Source organism: Leptodactylus fuscus, chromosome 3 (assembly GCF_031893055.1).
Source record: "Leptodactylus fuscus isolate aLepFus1 chromosome 3, aLepFus1.hap2, whole genome shotgun sequence".
NCBI lineage: Eukaryota > Metazoa > Chordata > Amphibia > Anura > Leptodactylidae > Leptodactylus > Leptodactylus fuscus.
Window position 1 is genome coordinate 244,715,195 of NC_134267.1, and position 12,646 is coordinate 244,727,840.

General features: G+C 42.9%; 1 protein-coding gene across 1 annotated transcript in view; it reads right to left on the reverse strand.

Annotated features, from left to right (window-relative positions):
- The window catches only part of LOC142198389 (uncharacterized), a 332,778-nt gene that overhangs the window by 214,360 nt on the left and 105,772 nt on the right, over positions 1 to 12,646 (reverse strand). Inside the window, exons 9-10 of the mRNA XM_075269415.1 lie at positions 4,588 to 4,729; positions 4,090 to 4,506 (exon numbers count right to left, since the gene is read on the reverse strand). Coding sequence (XP_075125516.1) covers positions 4,090 to 4,506; positions 4,588 to 4,729 — 559 coding nt within the window. The remainder of the gene's footprint in view (positions 1 to 4,089; positions 4,507 to 4,587; positions 4,730 to 12,646) is intronic.

A 12,646-nucleotide genomic window follows, 5' to 3' on the forward strand; every position in this document is an offset into this window, starting at 1 on the left:
GCAGAAAAGAGAAATTAATTCCTAAAGGACTCAGGCTCACAAACCCCATCGCATCTACATACAATACTCACTATGCACAAAACTTGTGTTATAGAACTTCAGAGAGACTGCGGAATCACCTCATACATCACTTCTACAGCATCAAGAGTAAAATCCAAATGGAGATTAAAACAAAATGGAACAATATCGAGGAGAGCTCCAGGATAACATTACTACAATACTATGAGAAACTGCAGAAATCTCTGATCCTCAATAAGCAAAAGAAACTCCACAGACTGAGACTTGCTGCAGGATTCTACAAGAATACACACAAAGCAAAATATATATCTAACAACAACCGGGACCACTCACATGTGGATTTGGAAACACAGAACTGTGTTATCAATCTCTCCACCTATGAACCCACCAAAGCAGAATTTGGGGGACTCTCCAGGGGACTCTCATTTTGTCCTTCTAAAACCATGGATAAAATTGAACTGTGCAGCGACATGGAGGATTTTTTCAGGAGACTGCGCCTGAGGGAATATTTTCATGACACAGATGACACAGAGGAGACTCAACCTACCCCTTCAGAGATTCCAATCTTAGCAAAAAAGGAGACATCTGATTGGACACCTCCAACTGGACGAAATTTTGATTTGGATAATTACATAGACTGTTTCAGACACATGGTCAAATCCACTATACTGGATACAAATAAAGCACTGCCATCTAACATCAGCGCCCAGGAAAGAAGGGCCATAAAATCTCTGAGAAATAATAACGACATCATCATTAAACCAGCGGACAAGGGTGGCGCTATAGTCATGATGAACACATCAGACTACATACAGGAGGCACACAGACAGCTGAATGACACACACTACTACTCCAAGTTGGATTCAGACCCCACAGTGGAGTACTCCAAAAAACTAAAAAAGGTTATCTCCGGCCTATCTGATGGAGCAATAAGCCTAAGCAGCCTCATACCGGCAAGCCCTAGGACAGGGACTTTTTATATGCTTCCAAAACTGCACAAACCTGGGAACCCAGGGAGACCGATCATCTCATATGTTGGGACTCTCACTGAACAAATCTCTGGATGGGTGGAGGGCACTCTGAAACCCCTAGTGAAGGATACAGCCAGCTACCTACAGGATACTACAGACCTATTAAACAAACTATCCACTATAGGTCCCCTTCCAGATGGAACCATCCTGGCCACCATGGATGTAGAATCCCTGTACTCCAACATCCCACACCAGGACGGTATAAATGCCTGCCAGTTTTTCATGGAAAAGCGAGGTATGAACGCTGAATCGGTGGTGAAACTGACAAAATTCATCCTCACTCACAATTACTTCTCCTTTGGTGACTGCATCTATTTACAACGGACCGGCACCGCAATGGGGAGCAAAATGGCGCCACAGTACGCTAATCTCTTCATGGCCAAGCTTGAGAGTGACTTCCTATCCACCTGCACCATTAGGCCTCGGGCCTACTATCGCTTCATTGATGATATCCTAATCATTTGGACCGGGTCTGAGGAACAGCTGAAAACCTTCCATGAACAGTTCAACCAGTTCCATCCCACCATCAACCTGATGCTCAATCACTCCTTCTCCGAAATAAACTTCCTGGATGCAGTCATCAAGATACAGGACAACAAAATTGAGACATCGCTGTATCGGAAACCAATTGACCGCCCTACGTACCTAAGATGGGATAGTTTTCATCCTAAACACATAAAGAACTCCATTGTATACAGCCAGGCCATCAGATACCATCGCATATGTTCAGACCCTGCAGATAGGGACGAACACCTTGGGGGCCTCAAAAACACATTCTTGAGGCAGGGTTACCATCCAAGAACAGTTGATAACCAAATCACCAGAGCCACCAGGATACCAAGATCGGAGTTATTAAAATACAATACCAAACAGGAGAACACTCGGGTGCCCCTGGTCGTCACATACAACCCCCACCTGGAGACGCTGAGAGGAATCACACGCAAATTACATCCACTACTACAAAAAGACAACCGTCTAACATCCATATTTCCAGACCCCCCTCTCCTGTGCTACAGACAGACACCAAACCTCAGGAATATGATTATTAGCAGCTCACTGTCACCTCCAACTAACAAAGGAACATTCCCATGTGGACAGAAGAGGAGCAAAACCTGCCCGCACATACTGACCACTGACAGGATAGAGATACCAAACTCTAACAGGGAATATAGAATCCCAGGTACGTTCACCTGTAACACACCTAATGTGGTGTATTTGATCATTTGCACCAAATGTTCCACTGATAATCTGTATGTTGGAGAGACTGGTCAGAAACTCAGAATGAGAATTAATTCACATCGCCATACAATCAAACAACAGAGAACTGATCTTCCCGTGCCAAGTCATTTTTGCCAGGAAGATCATAATATCACCAATGACATGAAAATCTTGATCTTAAAAGGGAACTTTAAATCAAGGAAACAGCGACTGATTTATGAGTACAAGGCCATGACCCTATTCCAGACATTGGACAATGGGATGAACATCTCACCTGGGTTTATGTCTTTTTATACACATCATTAAGACAGCCATTAAGATAAGAACTGAGGGATCTGGCAATTGATTGTTTGTTGTTATAAGTATATAGTAATAAGCCTCTTCCCCCTCCCTCCTGTAATTCTAGCCCTGTGTCCTGTTGTACATAAATATGCAGCCTCTAGAAAGTGTTTTTAGTTATATCTGAAGAAGAAGCTCAGAGGAAGCTTCGAAACGTCATATTCTGTCATCATTATGAGTTAGCCATTAAAAAAGGTATCACCTACTGAAGACTTGCAAAGTTTTTTTTGTTTTTTATGCTTATAGGGCAGTCAGCAAAGGTCCCCCAACCTTCCAGTAGGGATCGGGATACAAAACATTCCAGGGAATAGCCAAAGAGACACAAAAAAGTGTACTTCGGTACACGCTAGCCGCGAACTGGAAGTGTGCAGCAGGGAAAGACGCCCGGTGTGCAACACCACTGCGGAACACAAGTTCCCAGCAATTTAATTATACAAGATCCGGGGCAGCGCCACAGCTGCCGACAGACATGCAGGTAAGAGCGCTACGGTGGGGGGAGAGAGGTACAGGACCTCAGTAACCACACTTCTTCTCCAACAGGGAAAGAAAAACAAGCAAGAAGATGATCAGAAGATAAGACCAGGAAGGTAAGTACACAGTCTGACCTTCAGGAGGACACAAGGTCCTCCCCACCTGTCCGTGTCCACACAGGACAGAAAAAAAACACGCAGAGGGGGTCCTTGTGCCCTCTTATAGGGCAAGCGTTGTTAATTTAATTGGCTAAATAAAATTCCGCCTGTCCGCCTGGGCAGAAAATATCCCATATTGTGCCGCTGGTAGGATGACAGGGAAAATCAGTTTCTTATAAATTCTCTCAGCACAAGATTCGGCCTCATGTTCAGAGCCGGATGATGAGAGTCATTGTGCAGCTGTTCTCATAAATCCCTGTGATGTGAATGGGAAGACAACTAGAAGGCTTCTCGTGGGCAGCAATGTGGGGTTAGGTTTACTTGTAATCCTTCTCCTCCCTCCATAATGTGTGGCCTGCAGTGACTACGACTACAGTCATGTAGAAGAGGACGGACTCCCCATGGAGAGATTCATTCTAGGACATATGTGGACACATCATTATCTCATCTTCATTCATACAGTAGAAGAGATAAAGGAGATGGAAGGAAATCACCAACAACCCGACTGCAGCCATTTATTATAGGAGAGATCTACAGAAGGAAATGTCAGCAGTGTCAGCTTTTCCCGTCGCTGCTCACATGACTCTGAAGTCTAACCAGGTGATCACATATGGATGAAGAGGAGACGTTACTACAAGTCTATGTCACATACATTCCTGCCCACACTCACAGGGTATTGGTTTGCTCTAGAAACAGGACATGTTGTACCCTGACTTGGAGTAAAGTATCCTCCTCATCCATCCATACGTGGTCTTCTGGTGCTACTTTGGATGGATAAGAAGTTCCTGTTGAGAATACACCTGCTGGCCTGTATTACCGAAACCCCTTTATCTACACATAAACATCAATATGACTTCTCTCCTGTGTGACTTCTCTGATGTTTTTTAAGATTTACTTTCTGAATAAAACATTTCCCACATTCTGCACATGAATATGGCTTCTCTCCTGTATGAATTCTCACATGCACATTAAGACATGATTTAAGTGTAAAAAATTTCCCGCATTCTGCACATGAATATGGCTTCTCTCCTGTGTGAGTTCTCTTGTGCCTATAAAGAGTTGATTTCTGAGTAAAACACTTCCCACATTCTGCACATGAATATGGCTTCTCTCCTGTGTGACTTCTCTGATGTGTAATAAGATTTGATTTATGAATAAAACATTTCCCACATTCTGAGCATGAATATGGCTTTTCTCCTGTGTGAGTTTTCTCATGACCTTCAAGATTTGCCTTTCGAGTGAAACATTTCCCACATTCCGCACATGAATATGTCTCTTCTGTGTGAATTCTCTGATGTGTAACAAGACTTGAACACATTGTAAAACACTTCCCACATTCTGAACATGAATATGGCTTCTCTCCTGTGTGAATTCTGGCATGTGAAATACGATGTGCTCTCTGGGTAAAACATTTCCCACATTCTGCACATGAATATGGCTTCTCTCCTGTGTGAATTCTTTTGTGTATTTTGAGATGTGTTTTTTGTGTAAATTCTTTTCCACATTCCTCACAGTGAAACCTTCTCCCCCCTTTCTTCCTAGTACTTGTGGTCACAGTCTGTGGTTGGTCAGAAGGTTCCTCATGATTCGGGGGATTATATGATGGATCTGTACTGTGACGTCCTGGATGTACATTAGGGGCAATGAGGTTTTCTCCAGAGGAGCGCTCCATCATTTCTCTATCTTCTCCTTCAGAGTTCTTACCAGGATTTTCTGTAAGGAATAACAATGGATTGAGGGATTTTCTTATAACATCACATATTAGAGAGATGTATACCATTCCTATTATAGGCTGGAAACACACATGCAGATGATGATATATCAGTGATAGATTTATGGTTACCGGCCATTCCACATTACCCCAGTTTCTTCTATTCTTATCACTCGCCTTGTGTTTTCTTATATTGACTGTTTACAATAAGTGGCATAAAATAACTAAAAAATCAGAAATGTAAAGGGATTGGTCACTTTATCTTCACTTTGAACAATGTAATAATAAGTCTATCATTCTCCCCTAAGCTGTGTCATCTCCTGGTGACCAGACCTGTCCATCAGTGGTCTGCACTGAATATTCCAGCACTTGGCATAAATAACTATCACATACATAGTGTTATATAATGGATGGGTGTTGTCATATGGACCTCCGATTACCAGGGGAAACGGGAACAGACAGCTACATCATAGAATAGTGGAAGCGGCGCTCAGGTCAAGGAGGATATACCAAGTGCAGTTTACTAATAAAGTTTCTGTTGTCCAATACGTGTATATCCTCCTTGACCTGAGAGCGCCACCTCCACTATTCTATGATGTATCGAATAAAAGGGGACACTCTGATTTCCCCAAATTTAGCTTAAGAACCTCTACTATTAGGACATGAGCCAGATATTCCTCTATCTCTTTCACAGAGCCTCTAAAGCCACATCTCATTTATTCTATTCACTAGCTGGTACCCGCGACTTGGTCTGCGGTGATTGTAGCAGTGGGTATATACAGGCGCGGGTAAGGTTTTCGTACTGTGTATAAGGTCTGGGATATGAAGTAACTTTGTATCTTGTTTTTGCTGTAATTCAGAGAATCCGTGAGACTTTTGTGTTGCAGTTACTTTGTATTTGAGCTGCTATATATACGGTGTTGTGAGAAACTTTACATAGTGACTTTGGGACAGAAGTATTTTAAGTTAACCCTTTCCCGCCGATGGCATTTTTTGATTTGACTCCCCTCCTTCCAAACCCCATAACTTTTTTATTTCTCTGCTCCCAGAGCCATATGAGGTCTTAATTTTTCCTGGGACAAATTTTTCTTCATGATGCCACCATTAGTTATTCTATATAATGTACTGGGAAGCAGGGAAAAAATTCAGAATGGGGTGGATTTGAAGAAAAAATGCATTTCTGCGACTTTCTTACGGGCTTTGGTTTTACGGCGTTCACTGTGCAACCAAAATGACATGTCCCCTGTATTCTGTGTTTCGTTACGATTCCGGGGATACCAAATTTATATGGTTTCATTTACATTTTGACCCCTTAAAAAAAATCCAAAACTGTGTTAAAAATTTTTTTTTTTTGAAAAGTCGCCATAGTCCGACAGCCGTAACTTTTTTATACGTGCGTGTACGGGGATGCATAGGGCGTCTTTTTTTTGCGGGACCGGGTGTACTTTGTAGTTCTACCATTTTCGGGAAATGTTATTGCTTTGATCACTTTTTATTCAAATTTTTTATCAGAATCAAAACAGTGAAAAAATGGCGGTTTGGCACTTTTGACCATTTTTCCCGCTACGGCGTTTACCAAACAGGAAAAATATTTGTATAGCTTTGTAGAGCGGGCGATTTCGGACGCGCGGATACCTAACATGTATGTATTTCACGGTATTTAACTACTTTTATATGTGTTCTAGGGAAAGGGGAGTGATCTGAATTTTTAATCCTTTTTAATTTTTTTAACTTTTTTTAAACTTTTTTTTTTTTGCATTTATTAGACCGCCTAGGGGTATTGACATGGGTGGGCGGTGTCGCAGATTGTCAGAGCGGTGGGGGTCGGCAAACATGGCTGCTCCGGAGTGTTAAAGAGGGCCTCCTGGAGTATCGGTAAGGTGAGGGGCAAAGTGGTAAAGTATATGTATATGTGATTGTGTGGGGTTAGGGGCGAGGCTGTAGAGGGCAATAGGAATTTTGTGGCTTGCTTGTGTGAGTTTGGGTTTTGTGGGGGTCCTGGCACAAATGTATGTGCGCTATTGTGACGAAAAGTAGCCTATTGCGCAATCGGGTGTATTAACTATGTTTGTGGAAAATTTCAGCCAAATCGGTGGAACAGGTTTTGCGTGATTGAGGAACAAACATCCGAACATCCAAAACTCACAAACCCACAAACTTTTGCAGTTATAATATTAATAGGATTGTCGTAAAACACTTCCATCTGCTTTCATCTACCTCAGAGACATTATTCTATTACAACCTCAAGCTAAGCCAAATAGGACACTACATGTATGAGAAGGTAACCTGACCACAATAAGGATATCATGGCTGGTTATCAGGAGGACACTACATGTATGAGAAGATAACCTGACAATAAGGACATCATGGCTGGTTATCAGGAGGACACTACATGTATGAGAAAATAACCCGACCACAATAAGGACATCATGGCTGGTTATCAGGAGGGGACACTACATGTATGAGAAGATAACCTGACCACAATAAGGACATCATGGCTGGTTATCAGGAGGGAACACTACATGTATGAGAAGATAACCCAACCACAATAAGGACATCATGGCTGGTTATTAGGAGGACACTACATGTATGAGAAGATAACCCGACCACAATAAGGATATCATGGCTGGTTATCAGGAGGACACTACATGTATGAGAAGATAACCTGACCACAATAAGGACATCATGGCTGGTTATCAGGAGGACACTACATGTATGAGAAGATAACCTGACCACAATAAGGACATCATGGCTGGTTATCAGGAGGACACTACATGTATGAGAAGATAACCCAAACACAATAAGGACATCATGGCTGATTATCAGGAGGACACTACATGTATGAGAAGGTAACCTGACCACAATAAGGACATCATGGCTGGTTATCAGGAGGACACTACATGTATGAGAAGATAACCCGACCACAATAAGGACATCATGGCTGGTTATCAGGAGGACACTACATGTATGAGAAGATAACCCGACCACAATAAGGACATCATGGCTGGTTATCAGGAGGACACTACATGTATGAGAAGATAACCCGACCACAATAAGGACATCATGGCTGGTTATCAGGAGGACACTACATGTATGAGAAGATAACCCGACCACAATAAGGACATCATGGCTGGTTATCAGGAGGACACTACATGTATGAGAAGATAACCTGACCACAATAAGGACATCATGGCTGGTTATCAGGAGGGGACACTACATGTATGAGAAGATAACCTGACCACAATAAGGACATCATGGCTGGTTATCAGGAGGGGACACTACATGTATGAGAAGATAACCCGACAACAATAAGGACAACATGGCTGGTTATCAGGAGGGGACACTACATGTATGAGAAGATAACCTGACCACAATAAGGACATCATGGCTGGTTATTAGGAGGGAACACTACATGTATGAGAAGATAACCTGACCACAATAAGGACATCAAGGCTGGTTATCAGGAGGACACTACATGTATGAGAAGATAACCTGACCACAATAAGGACATCATGGCTGGTTATCAGGAGGACACTACATGTATGAGAAGATAACCCAAACACAATAAGGACATCATGGCTGATTATCAGGAGGACACTACATGTATGAGAAGATAACCTGACCACAATAAGGACAACATGGCTGGTTATCAGGAGGGGACACTACATGTATGAGAAGATAACCCGACCACAATAAGGACATCATGACTGGTTATAAGGAGGACACTACATGTATGAGAAGATAACCTGACCACAATAAGGACATCATGGCTGGTTATCAGGAGGACACTACATGTATGAGAAGATAACCTGACAACAATAAGGACAACATGGCTGGTTATCACGAGGGAACACTAAATGTATGAGAAGGTAACCCGACCACAATAAGGACATCATGGCCTCCTGACGAAGGCTGCAAAGCCGAAACGCGCGTCAGGTACTGGGGAGTGAGTGCCTGTCCTGACTTGTATACCTCCTATTGGCAACATGGGTAAGCCACAGCGCTATTAAACCTGTATATAGTGGTATAGGATACATGTGAACCTATGTTGTTATAGTCACCAATGTGTGTGTATCAATGCTATTACTTTAAAGGATAGGAGACATATATTGGACCACATGGTAACTTTAAACTTCTAGCATTTTTTTTTTTGAGCTGTTGTGGTAATGTGTATAACTTAGTGGCCACTTGTGATATATACCTCAGCGGCTATTGATACTATTGCTATGTGTATATAATGTCCTCACATGGTGTATAACGGACTCCAGTGCTGAGGTCCTTTTCTGGCATTAGCTTAATCCATGTGTATTCCATTGGATGTAAATACTTAAAGGGACCTCGTACCATCTGTGCACTTCACTTTTACCCAGTCAGTTTGTATTTGTAGATTCCCCTTCTAATGTCCATGTTTTATATATGTGTATGATGTAATAAATAAAATTATGACCTAAACTGGATGTGTAGTATATTCCTTTTATACTAAGTGTCATACTCACGATTGCTTTTCTTGTGGATATTTTATGTGTATGGTGAGGACACAGATTTCTTTAGGGCTTGGTATAGTCTAAAAGGAACCCATGCATATACGCATATACTTTAGGTTGCTTATTTTTGGTTGGTTGTCTATCTTTGATGTATGAGAAGATAACCCGACCACAATAAGGACATCATGGCTGGTTATCAGGAGGACACTACATGTATGAGAAGATAACCCGACCACAATAAGGACATCATGGCTGGTTATCAGGAGGGGACACTACATGTATGAGAAGATAACCCGACCACAATAAGGACATCATGGATGGTTATCAGGAGGACACACTACATGTATGAGAAGATAACCTGACCACAATAAGGACATCATGGCTGGTTATCAGGAGGGGACACTACATGTATGAGAAGATAACCCGACCACAATAAGGACATCATGGCTGGTTATAAGGAGGGGACACTACATGTATGAGAAGATAACCCGACCACAATAAGGACATCATGGCTGGTTATAAGGAGGACAGTACATGTATGAGAAGATAACCTGACCACAATAAGGACATCATGGCTGGTTATCAGGAGGGGACACTACATGTATGAGAAGATAACCCACGCCATTCACAGACCTTAGTGCTGATGACCTGGCCATGTATTTCCATGATAAAATTGATAAGACCCGTCTGGAAATTACTGCCCAAGCCCCAGGTGGCATTGATCCCACCACCTACGATAGTACTGATCCCCTCACCAGCCGCACTTCAGACTGTCCATTCTCATCTTTTGAACCTGTTACAGAAGAGGAAGTCTCCCAGCTACTTTCTTCATCTCGCCCCACAACCTGCAGTAGTGACCCCTTCCCCTCACACCTTCTCCAATCTCTGTCCCCTGCTGTCACTACTTACCTTACTAAAATATTTAACCTCTCTCTCTCTTCTGGAATCTTCCCATCCTCCTTCAAGCATGCTGTTATAACCCCGCTACTGAAAAAACCCTCCCTGGACCCGTCCTGTGCTACTAACTATCGACCCGTCTCTAACCTCCCCTTCATCTCTAAACTCTTGGAACGCCTGGTTTATTCTCGTTTAATCCGCTATCTCTCTGCTAACTCTCTGCTTGACCCCTTACAATCTGGTTTCCGCGCTCTGCACTCTACTGAAACGGCTCTCACAAAAGTCTCTAATGATCTACTAAAGGCTAAATCCAATGGTGACTTCTCTCTTCTTATTCTTCTGGACCTCTCTGCAGCTTTTGACACTGTTGACCATCATCTCCTCCTCACTCTGCTCCGCTCAGTCGGCCTCAATGACACTGCGCTCTCCTGGTTCTCCTCTTATCTCTCAGACCGCACTTTCAGTCTATCATTCACGGGCTCTGTTTCCTCCCCTCTTTCCCTTGATGTTGGGGTTCCTCAGGGCTCGGTCCTCGGCCCCCTGCTCTTTTCTCTCTACACAGCCCCCATTGGACAAACCATCGCCAGATTTGGCTTCAGGTACCATCTTTATGCTGATGACACCCAATTATACACATCTTCCCATGACATCACCCCTGCACTCATACAGAACACCAGTGACTGTCTCTCTGCTGTCTCTAATATCATGTCCTCGCTCTATCTGAAACTAAATCTCTAAGACTGAACTACTACTGTTTCCACCATCTAATAGATCTGTCCCTGATATATCCATTGCAGTCTCAGGCCTTACTATAACTCCTAGGCAGCAGGCCCGCTGCCTCGGGGTCATGTGTGACGCAGACCTTTCCTTCACCCCTCATATTGAATCACTCGCACGTTCATGTCACCTCCACCTCAAAAACATCTCCAGAATACACCCTTTCCTTACCAGAGACACACTAAAGACACTTATTGTCTCTCTGATTCATTCTCACCTTGACTACTGTAACTCCTTACTAATCGGTCTTCCCCTCACTAAACTCTCCCCTCTACAATCTATTCTGAATGCAGCGGCTCATCTATCAGACTAGACGCTACAGCGATGCCTCTGGTCTGTGCCGGTCACTACAGCGGCTGCCTATTCATTATGGAATAAAATATAAAGTTCTCCCCCTCCCCCACAAGGCTCTCCATAATGCCGCACCTCCCTACATTTCTTCCCTCATCTCTGTCTACCGCCCAACCCGTGTTCTCCGCTCACTCAATGACCTAACACTTCCATCCTCTATTATCAGAACCCCCCACGCTCGTATACAAGACTTCTCCCGAGCTGCACCACTTCTCTGGAATGCTCTACCCCGGACAATCAGATTAACTCCCAACTTCTACAGTTTCAAACGCAAACTAAAGACACATCTTATCAGACCGGCCGATCACAATTCCTAATGCACAAAATTGTCTGAACACTGTATAAGCAATTCCGCCCCTGCTACCTCTTGTGTCACCCCCTCTACCTCATAGATTGTAAGCTCTTTTGAGCAGGGCCCTCAGTCCCATTGTGTGAAATGACGTTCTTTGTTATGTATGTCTGTATCTGAACCCTATAAATTGTACAGTGCTGCGGAATATCTTGGCGCTATAAAAATAAAATGTATTATTATTATTATTATAACCCGACCACAATAAGGACATCATGGCTGGTTATCAGGAGAAGACAATACATGTATGAGAAGATAACCCGACCACAATAAGGACATCATGGCTGGTTATCAGGAGGACACTACATGTATGAGAAGATAACCTGACCACAATAAGGACATCATGGCTGGTTATCAGGAGGACACTACATGTATGAGAAGATAACCTGACCACAATAAGGACATCATGGCTGGTTATCAGGAGAAGACAATACATGTATGAGAAGATAACCCGACCACAATAAGGACATCATGGCTGGTTATCAGGAGGACACTACATGTATGAGAAGATAACCTGACCACATTCATTGTTGTATGCATTGCAAACTAATCAAGACAATAATCAGAATTAAGATGCTTCAAGAAAATCTATAGAATTATATAACTTATCGTAATTTCTAATTTGTTGTATTCACAGAAACATTAGTAGGGAAATGTTCTACAAGTTTAATCAGGTGATACTTATGGTGGAAACCCTGGAAGAATTTATCATCGTGGAGGATGTCAGCTTGTGTAACCTTCATCTTAGATTTCAGACATGTGGTCCTGCCATGTGCTCACAGACTCCATTTTGGATTTTGAGACTCCTTTGTTCAAGAACTCACATCCCCCCCCCCCCCCCC